Source organism: Crocuta crocuta, unplaced genomic scaffold, assembly GCF_008692635.1.
Source record: "Crocuta crocuta isolate KB4526 unplaced genomic scaffold, BGI_CrCroc_1.0 scaffold866, whole genome shotgun sequence".
Lineage (NCBI taxonomy): Eukaryota > Metazoa > Chordata > Mammalia > Carnivora > Hyaenidae > Crocuta > Crocuta crocuta.
In genome coordinates, this window is record NW_027531900.1 from 456,030 (window position 1) to 470,082 (window position 14,053).

A 14,053-nucleotide genomic window follows, 5' to 3' on the forward strand; every position below is an offset into this window, starting at 1 on the left:
GAGAGGGAGCCTGGCCACAGCCCTGGGGGTGCCGGGTGCGAGAACTCCTCGCCATTCCCGGGCGGCGGCTTGGGCTCCATCCCCTGTGACCTTCTGCTTCCTTCAGAGGGCAGCTTAGGGTTCTCTTGCTGACAACTGCTGTCACGACGCCCAGTCCACCCCCGCCTTCCTGGTGTTTCCACTCTGACTTGATATGCGCTCTCGTGCTTCTTCCACAGAAGAGATACAAAAGATTTTGGCTGCTAAACTCCCTTTATTATTACTTCCTGTAGGTCCTTTCCTTACCCTCCCTTCAGATACACCATCTGTTACAAATCTCACCAGATGTTAGATTAACCTGGGAGGAGAGGAAACTGCATTTTGTTACCAACTGGGGACACATTACGTTTTCCTGTGTGCCAGTTAAGTGTGTTCTCTTTCCTTTGGTTACACTAGAGTGCGGGGCGGGGCAGCGACCTGGTGAGGCCTGTCTGCCCTGGTGGGCACTTGCTGTAGGCCCCCACTGCCAGGGGGCCCAGCAGGAGCGTGCGTGGGCTTATGGGCAGCCTCCCACGGGCGCACGCGGCTTCAGAGCCACCAGGAAGGACTGAGGGGTGCAGGGCGGAGTGCGTGTTTACCTGGGGCCGCGGAAGCTGCCCACGCAGGGTGTCTCCAGCTACACTGTGCCTTCAGTGCTGCCTCGCACACAAAGATCCCAGAGCCCCAAACAGTGTGGTTATATGTAAGGACAGGAGACGAGAAAAGGAGAGCCTTTGAGAAGCTGGACAGTGAGTCCTTGTGGTCAATGAGACTGTAATAGCTGGCTGGCAGAGGGCTGGGCATGCATGCAATGATCTCTCTCTCTCCCTCCCTCTCTCTCTGCCTCTCCCTCTGCCTCTCTCTCTTTCTCCTGCTATTTGACTCACCTTGTGTAAGAACCAGAAAGCCAAATAGACAGCTAAAACATAGAGAATTTACAGCATATCTAAGAAAGCATTTTGATTCTTTTTAAGGGCAGGTATCATATAAGATGATACTATAATTAAATGTCTTGAAATACACAGCATGCCTATAATTCAGGTATAAAGTGTGTGTTCTAAGAAGTGCTTTTACGTTGAGCCAGTCTGGAAGCACTGGCTCTTGGCAGCCTAGCTAACCACCATGTGCTGAGCACCTGACATGCATTTGTTCCTCTAAATAGCCTCTCTGACTCCCATATCAATGTTGCAGCCCTTTCATGGCACAGGAAGGCCATGCTTAGCCAGGTGAGCCACTGTCCCAGTGCCTACTTCTGCTGGGGCCAATGTTTGAGCCCAGGCCTGCCTGACTCCAGAACCTACCACCCCTCCAACACAGTGCCACGTGTGAGGTGAACGTGATAACCACTACACTACAGAAACTCCAACACAGTGCCATGTAAAACTGACCAGACGGAAATTGAGGCCTAACACAGCTCCTCACACCTTTCAGACTCTCCTTTCCCAGTAAATAATGGAAGTACAAGTGGGCTGAGTCCCTGTGATACTCCTGAAATGTAACAAAATTATATGACAAATTAAATTTAAACTATTTGTGAATTTGGTATTAAATAGAACACTAGGACGCCTCAGTGGCTCAGTTGGTTGAGCATCCGACTTTGATTCAGGTCATGATCTCGTGGTTCATGGGATTGAGCCCTGCCTCAGTATGCTGACAGTGCAGAGCCTGCTTGGGATTCTCTCTCTTTCTCTGCCCCTATCTTGCTCGTACTCTCTCCCAATCTGTAAATAAATAAAGTTTTAAAAATAGGACATTAATTATTCTTGTGGTTGTATAGCTCAATATAAAGTTGAAGAAGAGGTAGAAGCATTCACAGGATGTATTTCCAACCTCTGAGAGCTAATAATGGCCTTGCCATTCTCCATGAGTTTCTGTGGTCAGGAATTGGTGGGGTGGAGTAGACAGATTCTTGGTGGGGTTGTTCTAATATTTACGTGAGGCCTCAGTTATAAGATAAATCTATGCTCTTCCAATCACTCTTCTTTTTTTTTTTTTCATGAAAACTTTATTATGTATGGAGCTGAATCTAAGCCGTCTGCACAGCACCTCTGAAAGGGAGGGGAGCAGTCAGGGTCCTGAGAGTCCACGCCTAGCACCACGGAGAGGCGTGTTTTTGCAGGAGGATGGCCTGGGCCTCCTCAGGGTGCCCCTCCTCGCCAGGCATGGTTGGCTTGAGGACTGAGAGAGAGCCTAAGGAAGGAGGAACATTCCTCGTAGTGCCTAGAACATAGCCAGCCTCCGTGTTCTCTCTCATCCAGCTGACAGCAGCTGTGCATAACAGGACTCACTCGTCCCCTTCCCTCTCCTACTGGGACAGGTCATCAGGGTCCACACACTGAGTGTGACGAGAAGACAGGCTGGCCTCCACAAGAGGAGGAGAGGCCTATGTGGGTGGCTGCAGAAGACTGGTGCGGCCATGTATCTCTACCGTCCCCTCCTAGTGCCATACTGACTTAGTACAGATGACAGACCTTCCATTTCTTTCCTCCAGCACAGCATGAGAATGGGCACACGTGGCCTTGAAGGGCAGTCCTGGCTCATATTGGCTTATCTCCACAGCCTGGTGTGGAAAAGAGGCCCCCACCCTAACTCTGTGCTGAGGGGAAGAGAGGACACCCCCATGGCTGTGACAGTGTGGAATCAGGCTCTTCTCACACAAAATTCCAAATTAGATTAGAAATTTTACTTGCTAAAATCTAAAGGCTCTAAATAATAAACACAAAAATAAGAATCTTCTGAATCTTAGAAAATTAAACTATAAATAAATACTGTATGCAAAAAAAAGTTTTCATTTTTAAAGTTCTAGAAAAAAAGCCATACAAGTATATATTAATCAGTTAGATATTAGATATATTGTATGTGTAGCTCTCAGAGATTTTGGTGTCTTCTAGTAGGTCAGCAGTCGGGGGACACATTTCTCACACATCCTCATCATCTTACTCGTTTTCATGAACAGTGACTGTGATTCCCGGAATAGATCCTGAGTTCATTGTAGGACGACCATTTACTTACCGTCATAGCTCATTGCCTTTCACCTAGCTGTTGTTTCAGTTAGCATCACTTGAGTTAAATTGTTAATTAAATCTATAATTTCTTACTAACTAGAACACTGCTGAATAACAGGGATTCTATCATTCTTCACACAGAGAAAAGTAAGACTTGTTTACACAAAACAAAATACAAGTCATCCTTTTAGCAGCAATAGAGATTTTCACTTAAATATGAACATATATATTCTTACATAAAGTGAAGTGAGTCCTTTAAAATCATTTTCTTTGATTTCCTTAATTTTATTGTTTTGAAGGTCAACCATCTGAGTATCAAATGGAATGTTGCTTGGGACGGAGGACAAACCTGAGAAATAAACAAACATGTTACACACATACTCTATGCTGAAGAGGAGTTTCCTAATTTGACAGCAATGGGGTTAAAATCCGTGATTACCAGTTAAGAAACAGATAGCAATAACATTGTTCTTTGAAAAGTCCTAAAGACCTTTTCAAGTCACTTATTTACTCTTGCAAGGTTTCTAGCTGGGTCTAGTTGCCACTGCTCATCTGCACAAGGGACATGAAGTGGAGGTACATGAGGACGTGGCCACACGACTGCAAGGGGTGACCACTGCTGAGGGACAGCTCCTTCCAGTGCACTTGGCTGAGAAGTAGTCACACTCTGTGCCGGCTCTCAGGCTCTGGTACAGAATTGTAACCTGTGGGTTTTCATCATTTTAAGAAGCCTCAACATGTAGAAAGTTATGCTTAGAATATAAATTATATTATTTTCATTGAAATTATAAAAATGTTACTATGTATTTGCTTTAATAATAAACTCCTGTACTTAGTTATGAATTATTTGATTTACACAGACTTTCTCATCAATATCTCACTGTTGATGTGAGGTGGACCTTTCCAGACACAACACCTCCCTCCCCTGCCAGCACTGGGTCTCTCCCAGCCGTTGTCCTGGCTGGAAGCTCCCTGGGTGCCTGTCATTCCACACTTCTCATGGGTGTGACCATAGCTTTCACTCTGCCCTCTCGGATAAGACACAGCTGCATCGTCTCCTTATGAAGGTGCTAAGTAAAAGACTTCAGTGTTTTTTCCCCTCTTGAATTGAAAAAACAAAGAAGAGCAGGAAATAACAAAAGCTGACATGATGCATTTCTTCCTCTTTTCTTGCTTTCCCTGGATGGCTGAACATGCCCACCCCTGCTTGTTGTCAGATAGGCCACATGGTAGTTACACTTGATGAACATGGGGCCTTCTTGCTTTTCCTCAGCATTTATCGTTGAAATGTTCAAACTTACAGATAAGTTGCAAGAATTTTATGGTGCAAACCCATATTCTCTCTCTGTCATCCACATTTTACTGCACTTGCGATTCATCCATCAGTTCATCTTTTTTTATGCATCTTGCAGGGAGTTTTGGTTGTTAGTGTGCTTTTAGGGGAGCCATCGTTGCTCTCGAAGAGCAGAGGCTCAGTATCCAAACACCGAGAGTGTCAGCACTGCCCCTGTAGCCCTTGGTACTTTTCCCTCCATGGTTAACAGTGATGACTCACTTTTTTAAGAAGTTTGACCATAGATAGGAAGAGGCAAAGGGGGTAACTTGGTAGGTTAGCAAGGTAGCAGTTTTGTTAGGAGACAATTTTGGTCTTAGGAAATGATGCAGAGGATCTTGGAGGAAAGCATTGGCTCCGCTGAAAGCCCCAGGTGATGTAGACGGGGATGACCTCACTCAGCCCACCCCCGGTGAAGCTAGAAGCTCTAAACAGAAATTGATTTTGTGAGGGAGAAAGAGTGATAGAGCCCCAGACCCTCTTAATCGTTGTGGTCATGCAGGAGTGGTGAGGTATGTACAACCTGTGTCGGACTATTACAGGTTATCTTGGGTAGATTGGTCTAGTAGGGCTGTTTTTCAAAGCTAAATATCTAGGAGACCGTGCAAGGAAAACACTGTTTGCACCAGCTGGCTGTCATGAGGTCGCTGGGTTTTCTCAGCTCTTTGATAACAGTCACATCCTAGGACAGAGCTGGGCGAGTCTCCTCCCAGGTCTTCAGGGGGATGCAGGTAAAGTTGCTCTGTAGAGCGCGGGGGCCGTCCCCCGAGGATGGTCTGTGCAGAAGGTGAGCACCTCCTTGGTCAGTATTAACCCAGAACCAGCTCCACTTACATGAGCCTGTCCTGCCTGGGATGGAGCTTAGAAACAATGGCAGCACATTCTGGCGTTCCCTAACCCTTACCGTTATTTGCCCTGTCTGCTCTGTCTGCCCTAGCTTCTGTTTCCCCTTCCCGTTGCCCTTCCCTCCCCAGTGTGCTTCCTGTTGGGCCATTCTCGGGCCCTTCCTGCGGCTTGTCATCTCTTCCTCACAAGAAGGCCAGAGAGAAACTGGAAACCTATTTTTCCTAGCCTTCGTACCCAATAACGCCTTCCCAGTGACGCCAGCCCATCGTAAGCTTCTCTTTTATGGGTGCTTTTTGTTCCCCTCTCTCGGTTGTCCCACAAACATGGACTTAATTGAAGTCTCTGCGGTGGACGGTAACAAGCTCTGACAGCCGCCACAAGTGCCGTGGCACAGGGAAGTGAGTCTAAAGCACTTTGAGGCACCAGCTGCCTGTGTACACCCTGGAAGTGGCCCACGTGGGCCTCCAGGCCCAGGATAACAGGCGTGTGCCTTAGCTTCCCACAGTGAGCTGCTCTGAGTCTTCCCCTCTCCTGGAAATAGCCCAGCACGGTAACCCCTGATATGTGTTTCCCATCATACCTACTCACTGAGCAGGCTGTGAGTGCAGGCTTTTGTTTGAAACCATCTTCATTAAAAGTATTAAAAAAATAAAGTACTCAGCAGAGAGGTGTGCATTTTTAAGATTTTAGGAAGTAATTTGGTTCAGCCACTTTTCTAGACCATTCTAAACCTAAATCATTCAAAACAAATAGATCATTGACTTTAAAAATGTCTAGATTAGAGATTTCCACAAACTCTATAACCTGTTCATTGTTCTAGACAGGCAATTTATTTTTTATTTTTGTTATTGTAGAATGTTACTAGAAAGCACAGTATCAACCTGCTGACATCCTGAAATGAAACCACAGTGACATCCATTCTCTCTGAAGGGAATTAAAACAAAGCATTTGATTCAAATTTGAGAAGAGAAGGAAATGTTCTATATATGAAATTCCCATTGCTTTTCTCTCGTTTTCTGGATTTTTAAAATAAGTTTGGATGTACTTTGAGTTTGTTATATTTTCAAAAATCTTAATTGAAAAATTGCTTTATAATTAGTGAGCTAATTTTTGAAATTTCAGTGAGAACTCTCCCTATCCTTTAAATTTTGCCAGAATGACATTTTCTCCAAAACAAGTTAATGTGTTCTTACCTAGATCAGAGCAGTGTACAACTCTAGAGTAGCACTGGCATCCAAATGGACATGTTGGGAACAGATCAAACGGGAAGAAGGGGTTAATTGGCTCTCCTGTTGGAAAAAGAGAGTTGTCCACATCAAGGTCACTGTCCCCTTCGTCTTCCATGTCCTTCAGCATCATGTTCTTCAGTGTCACATACGAAGGGTGAAATAAGGGCTTGGCGGAGCACAAAGCCAAGAGCACTAGGAGCACACACCCCTTCATGTTGCTTGGTGAGGGGCCAGCCTGGAACTAAGGAGACAAGAGACTGAGTTAAAATGTAACCAGAATCAGTTCCTGTGTCTGTGCATTTCTCAGAGCAGTAAGAACACAACAGAATGGCATTTGGACCCATTGCGAGGCTGACAGTAAATCTATAAAGTGTTTGGAAAGCAGTTGGGAAATACACATTGAAAGTTTTAAGAATATCCTTATTTTTCATCTGCTAATTCTACATTTTATAATCTAGTCTGGGAAATCTTTTTGTTTATTTATTTTGAGGGAGAGAGAAAGAAAGGGCACAAGCAAGGGAGGGACAGGGAGAGGGAGGAGAGAGAGAACCTCAGGCAGTCTCAGCGCTGTCAGCACAGAGCCCCATGCAGGGCTCGAACTCACAAAGCGTGAGATCATGACCTGAGCTGAAACCAAGAGCCCATTGCTTAACCAACTGAGCCCCCCCCCAGGGGCCCCTCAGGAAATAATGTGCAAAAAGATGTCCATCACAAAATTACATATAATAGCAAAAACGTTAAAGATAATATGAATGGTTAAATAAGTAAATTTATTTTACTCAAATAAAATAGGGTATATGTATTCCCTGAAATACTTTGGAGCCCACAAAATATTTGCAAAGACGTTTAAAAATATGGAAAATTATAATTTTAAAATTATTTCAAAAAAGCAAATATAAAAAATCATTGCGTAAAGTATACTTACAAACATTCAGACACACACTTAGCACAAATATAGCTAACTGATGATACTCCTGGGTGGTGGAACTATGACTGATGTGTCTTCTTTTCTTTTTTTTAATTTTTATAGTGGCCATTAAGTACTACTATTATACTTAGGAAACTAATAAATGCTCTTACAGACAAACATTATCATACCCACTCCCTATTCCCCTAATCCCTCCATTGCTTTAATAATCTATGTCCCTTTCACAGTAAAGCCTGTGTGCCCCCTTGGCATCACATCCAGAAGTCGTCGGTAACTGATCCCCACCCTGCGCCCCCCGCCCCCCGTTATCCTCACTCATAGACTGGGTCACATTTTCCACAGTGTCACTTGGATTTCTTCCTTCTAATCTGTTCCATTGTCTAATACCTGATCCAGAGCACCTGAGGGCCAGACTTTCTTATTTCTTACTCTTTCTTATTCATCTTTCCATAGAGTTCTGTTTGTTTTCGGTTGTAATTTTTAAAGCCCACACAAAACTGAAATGAATGATTAGGAACCTTCTGAGCATAGATTTGTTGACCTCTAATGGCAGACTTTCGCACCCGGTGGTTTACATATTATATATGTACATATATGTTACATATCATGGCGTCTTAACTGTGTAATCCTTATGAAGCATCCATTCTTTGTAATTTTCAAAAATGTAAAGCCTTATGAAATCATCTAAAACAGACTTATGACAGCCTTCCCTTTGGGGCATGCAGTTGGCTGCACACCGTCGGTGAGGCTGTGTCCTGGCCATCCCAGGATGTCCCTCAGCCCTGTCCCCAGCAGTGTGGCTGGCCTGTGGTAGCTACACAGGACTTCCAGAGTCTGTCACAGGTGGTCCATCCTCAGGAGGACCCAGCCCCCCCAAATCCTTGAGTCACACAAGCTGTTTCCAGTTTCTCAGAACCCAGAAATCAACTTTAACCTCTCTGTGTGGCCTTACTCTTTTGGACTTAGGCATCAGAAATGAATTAATTAGCTTAATTAAAATATTTATATGTGGCAGGTCTTTTAATCACCAAGGGAAGGTGAAAAAAAATTCTATCATCAGTTATTAACCTGATAATTAACATTATTTAAATCTTAGAAATTTAAATGGCAACATGAACATTTTGTCCACTGGGTAGCTGGACATCACTAACCAGATACATGAGATTTCTCTGTCATAACCTATATTCGGTTATGCTAAGGACGGGACACACACTTGTTTTATTTAATAGTTCAGAGTCAGCCTTGGCCTCCCTTACAAAGTGTCAATTCAGTTTATTCTAGACATGTTCCTTCACCTTAACTAGGTGGGAGGCACAGAGACCATCCGTGGCCTTCAAAAGAATTAGACCCAAGTTACAGCTCACATGTCCCAGCCTGTTGTCTGCATTTTCTGCTACAGCCCGTGTGGGAACATGCTCTTGCATCCTGCAGTCTGGTGGCCTTACAGGCACACTGTCATCTCCTCTTCAGCCATTCCACACTACTGCTGACGTACGTCTGCACAGGAAGGGGTGCACACACAGCCTGGGCTGGGGGGGCCACGGGAGGGAGTAGTCGTGTGGTCACATTTGTATGGGCAGCGACCCTGTGCTGGCAGCATTGAGGCTCAACAGCGTCTGTCAGATGGCTCAGGGACAGGCAGGTTCCCATTCTGTGTCCATTCACCCAGGACTCCTAGCATGGGTGCCTCGTAAGGTCAGCTGGGCTTCGCTTCCACTATGACTTTGCCTCTGGCACATAATTTTTGCTTCCCAGGTGCCTGCCCAACTTTGATCTGCTACGTTTCTTGACCTTAGGCTTCTGTGCAGCTCCTGGCTCCTGAGTACTTGGTTCCCAGCTTTGCACTGACCTGAAGCTCCCATTCCCTAGCTCGTTCAGCCCCGGCTGGATCCTTAGCCAAACCAAAGCTTGTCCCTGGCACAGACTTAACATTTTTTTTATGTTGTTCTGCATTGTAACTCTGCCTTCTGCGTTCATAGCTGTCCCTATTGAATTCAGTGCCATTTGCGATCGTATCTTCCGCCTTTGTTTGAGGTTGCTGTAATTGTTCAGTGGGCATTTTATCAGGGACCTGTTGTTTACCAGACGTAGTGTTAGGATGCAGAATCTGTGAAGTAGAGGCTCTTCTGTCCCTCATTTCCCTCCTCAAAAAATAAAACCACGGCCCCTAATCTACTGCTGTCAGCCAAGCATGGGCAGTGTATGTGGCCCCCAATCTGGGGCTCTCAACCAACCATGGACATGTTGTAAAAGCCAATGCTGGAATGTCAGGGACATTCATAGAAACACTGAACAATAAATGCCTAAGTCAGGAAACAGAACTGAACACAGTTAGGCGGTGCTGACTGTGTGCACCGTGGCCGGTGCTCTGGCGGGGCCTCTAGGTGTATCGTCCCCGGACTCATAAAGGAAAACTCTTCACCAGATGTCTGTTTACTCCTCATATCCGTAGTTTATTGTTTAAGACCAATAGATATAAAGCTGTCTATAAAATATACACAAACAGAAAAAAGATTAAAATAGAATACACAAAACTAGTAAGAGAGAGAATGGGCTATTGAGTGAAGAATTGTTTTACTCTCTCTAGGGGCATATTTAAATTATTTAAATATCAGGCTCTGGTCCTTCATTTACTTTTGCCTTTTCCCACCACTTCTGTAGCAAAAGTCAAACAGCAGTGTCGACATGGGAAATCGTTTGGGGCCATGGTTTCCTGAGGCCAACTCCCCTTTGCTCTGATCCATGGGAAATGACAAGTTTAATAATTTTTTGGGGAGCAGCTGGGTGGTTCAGTGGGGTGAGTCCAACTCCTGATTTCAGCTCAGGTCACGATACCAGGGTATTGGGATCGAGACCTGTGCAGTGCAGACCCTGATTAAGATTCGCACTCTCACCCTCTTCCCCTCTCCACCATTTGCTCTCTTTCTTGCTCTCTCGCTTGCTCGCTCTCTTTCTACCCCCTCCCCCTTTGCCCCTCTCCCCCACTCGTACTCTCTCTCTCAAAAAAAATTTTTTAAGAGTTATTTTTTAATTGGTTGGTTTTCAGTATTGTAGAAATTTGGGGGAGGTATATGGGCTATAGTTTCACAGTCTAGACCAGAAAAATCTATGTAATACATTCTATACCTGAAATAATAGATGTAAGAAAACCTTAAAACCTTAAAAAATGCATATAATGAGGAACTTGTTGTGCTCCAGAGTGGGAGGCCGAGAACACTGTGGCCTTTTCCTGGCCTGGCAGTGGGGCTGGGGACTTCCCTTTACTCCCGCTGCTTCCTGCGGCGGCCCTGCTGCCCCGTAACCAGGGCAGGGGGACCCCAGGGATCTAGATGGAGGCTGGGATCAGGTGTGACTGGTGTGGAGGGACACAGCAGCGTGAGGAGCAGAGCTCGGAGGACGGAGAGGTCCACACACAAGGGAAGGGAAGGAGGATGCCAGCCATCAGGGCTGCAGACCAGCCCACCCGGGGGTCAGGAGGCATATCAGCCAGTGTTACGCCTTCCTCTCTCCCTGCCTTGGAGGAGGTGGGCCCTCTGGCTGCTGCCTGGTGGGGCAGCCTCCCTTGTCCCTGCCGCCCTGGGGTCCTTCCCCTGCCAGTGAGGGAAGAGACCTGTGGAGGCAGGGAATGTCATCTGGATGAAACTGCCTCCCAGTGTTGGAGCTTCCCCAGAGCATTCTGGGTCGGTTAGCGTGTCCACTCTCTGCATGCATGACTCCAGGGAGACGACTCAGGAAACGTACTCCTCGAGAGGCATCGGCTCCACTGCTGTCCATCTGTGCTTCACAGGAAATTCTCTGTACTGAGACCAAAAGTGCCTTCTGGCATACTCTCTCTGCTACTTTTGGCTTCTGTCAGCCATATAAAACTAATGTGATCTTTTTGCAGTCTTTTATCCTGGTTCCTTAGAAAAGTCAGGCAAGACTTGGTTCTGTGATTCCTTTATCTGAGGTGATAAATCCGTGGTAAAGTACAAGTGATTGCAGACCCCCAAACCTTGCCCTATTCTAGCTGACCAGTTTCTTACCCACAGAAAAATACCGGCATGTCCAAGAGAGAACACCATATAGCAAGCAGTGTTTTTCTCTATTTTTCGGGAAGAATATAGAGAATATTATTTCTCATTTAAAATGATGTGACTTTTGGATGGAACTTGAGGGTGTTATGCTGAGCGAAATAAGTCAGGCAGAGAAGGACAGATACCATATGTTTGCACGTATAGGAGGATTAGGGGGAACTTAACGGAGGACCATGGGGGAACAAACCATGAGAGACTCTTGAATGTTGGGAACAAACTGAGAGCTGTTGGGGGAGGTGAAGGGGGTGATGGGCATGGAGGAGGGCCCTTGTTGGGATGAGCACTGACTGTTACATGGAAACCAACTTGACAATAAACTAAAAAAAATAATGTGACTTTTAGTTTCATTATTTTAAAAATCTTAAGTTTATTAATATTTAGGCTTAAGCTCTTATTTGATTAGTGTGGGCAGTAGTTAGATTGTGCTATTTTTAGAACTTTTAAAAATGTTTGTGTCTTGCTTTCAGGAAGACTCAGTATTTCCCCAGTTTAGACCAGTTTTGCCAGTTTCTTACTCATGGAAAGCTTTGGACTTTGGTTTCAAGTTTCTTTTAATCAGAATAATATCTGGAATAGTACTTCAGTGCTGCCGCTGTTATTAGTAACCATGGCATGTTGAGCCAGGATAGACTTGGAGACTTTATTTGCTCCCACTGCTCGGCCCCTCCACACAGGCCTGAATCCCACAGTGACTTCCAGACAGTAACCAGACTCTGCTTGGAGAGCACGGAGCAGGCGGTTTGGCCAAGTTCTCAGAACTGGAAATGGAGCTAAGAAGTGTCTTTCTGAATTTGCATAAACTCCCATTTTCCACTTAAATGTTCCACAAAGTTAGAATGGAAAATTTGTCTTAAGTGAAATGGTATTTCCTCTGACACTATTATTAGGAAAAGAAGTCACTGTGTTTTTAAATCCCATGCTTAAAGGTCTGCTTGGCAGCCCCCCCCCCCGTTAACTGACATGTCCCTATCCACTCACAAATGCTGGTAGTAGTTTTCAGTGTGTAAGTGTGGCAGGATGTGCTCTGTGTAGCCACAGAAGGCATCCAAGTTAAATCCAGTCAAGGCTCAGCCCTAAAAGTGAATGTCCAAACATGCATTTGGAAACTTACCCACAATACGTTTTGGAAGGAAACTGACGCTTTTAAAGATCATACTGTCCTTAAAAAAATAAGCTTTACTGTAGAAGTAAAGCTTCTAGATAGAGGAATTTCTGGCCTCTTTTCCTTTTATGCCAATTTTTGTCCTTCATCAGTTTTTCCGGGCATCTTAAGAAACAAAGAACTCCTGCCTCTATTTTCTACTGTCTCCTGTGGTGCTTAAAGGCTTGTGCTTGTAAAGTTAATCTATTTTGTCTCTAACCTCAGGTCAGGTACCCAGATTTTCTTTTTTTAGTGTAGTAGCTGGTGGTAACAGAAGCCTCCTTTCCACCACACTGTATTTTGAAATACCGAAAACAAATTAAAAACATCAAGATGCTTTCACATGTGTGTGGGCTTATGATTTCTTTGTTGTTGTTGTTGTTGTTGTTGTTGTTTTTCATTTTAAGCAAATGTGTGATTCTTGGTAAGATTGAAAAGAGCAGCACTTTATTTTTAGGGAGATCTAGACCCCTCGGATTTCTCCGTGACTTAATCCTCCACCGTGTGTCCACTGCTGCGGCTGCCACACCTCTGAGCCCATGAACAAGGAGGAACGCTGTGCTGCTTAGATTAGGAGGGAGCAGAGTATCAAGTACTCTGTTTAATCTATTTAAATCGAAGATTTAATTAAACATTTACTTTGGGAGGGGACAAAGGAAATTTTTATTTTAAATTCTCACTGGAGTTTCGTGAAAAGAAGTTTATGATCTTTCCATTGGATATAGAGCTAGTTGAAGTATTGCTGATAAATACTTTCTTGGAATTATTATGGAAATGTCCATGTTAACTGTCCAGTGCCATCTCATTACATAAGAATAAGGAAGACATTTATCAAGGAAAAATATGAATATTCAAATGTGTAAGTAAAAATGACATTTGAATAATTCATACATTTTGAAAACATGTTAGAAAATAGCAATTTTATGTTTTGAATGAAATATTTACTGTTTTATTTAATGTATTTGTGATATCCCCAGACTTCATTATCATTAATTATTTTAAGGTAATGTTATTTTCCTAATTTGTTTAAATGATTTTTAAAGTCAGTCATGTTAAACATATGGTAAAACATAATGACAGGTTTTCATTTAACTATAAAAGTCACAATTCCATGAAAATAAATCCATTATATATAAAACTTACAGGCTAGAGTAATTTTAGGATATGTATTTAGGTGATGATTTTTAAGGAATTATGCAGAACCACTTTATCATTTAATGTACAAGCATTTATGTTAATAACATTAATGTCCCCTTTGTATCAACTGTAAAATAATAGTACCCTGTCCACGAAAGAAAGACTTGAAAACATACCTTGTAAAAAGAGAGTCAGTCGTCTTGAGAGAAGTTCCCACCATGTACTGCTTCTCCGAAATGCCCCTGCTCTCAGGTGCTGTTTGAGGAGAAGAGATGAGAAGGTGTTACATTAAAAAGAAAAGCACCCTCGTCACGAGCCCGGTGTGGCAGCACCCTGGGTG

At 44.1% G+C, this 14,053-nt stretch overlaps 2 protein-coding genes across 4 annotated transcripts in view; one reads left to right on the forward strand and one right to left on the reverse strand.

Annotated features, from left to right (window-relative positions):
• Window positions 1-14,053, forward strand: part of CENPP (centromere protein P) — a 222,571-nt gene that overhangs the window by 115,904 nt on the left and 92,614 nt on the right. The window lies entirely within an intron of this gene.
• Window positions 1-14,053, reverse strand: part of ASPN (asporin) — a 29,839-nt gene that overhangs the window by 11,442 nt on the left and 4,344 nt on the right. For both annotated transcript variants that reach the window (XM_077773962.1, XM_077773963.1), the window contains exons 2-4: window positions 13,890-13,968; window positions 6,396-6,672; window positions 3,260-3,372 (exon numbers count right to left, since the gene is read on the reverse strand). In XM_077773962.1, coding sequence (XP_077630088.1) covers window positions 3,260-3,372; window positions 6,396-6,645 — 363 coding nt within the window. In that variant the 5' untranslated portion in view covers window positions 6,646-6,672; window positions 13,890-13,968. The remainder of the gene's footprint in view (window positions 1-3,259; window positions 3,373-6,395; window positions 6,673-13,889; window positions 13,969-14,053) is intronic.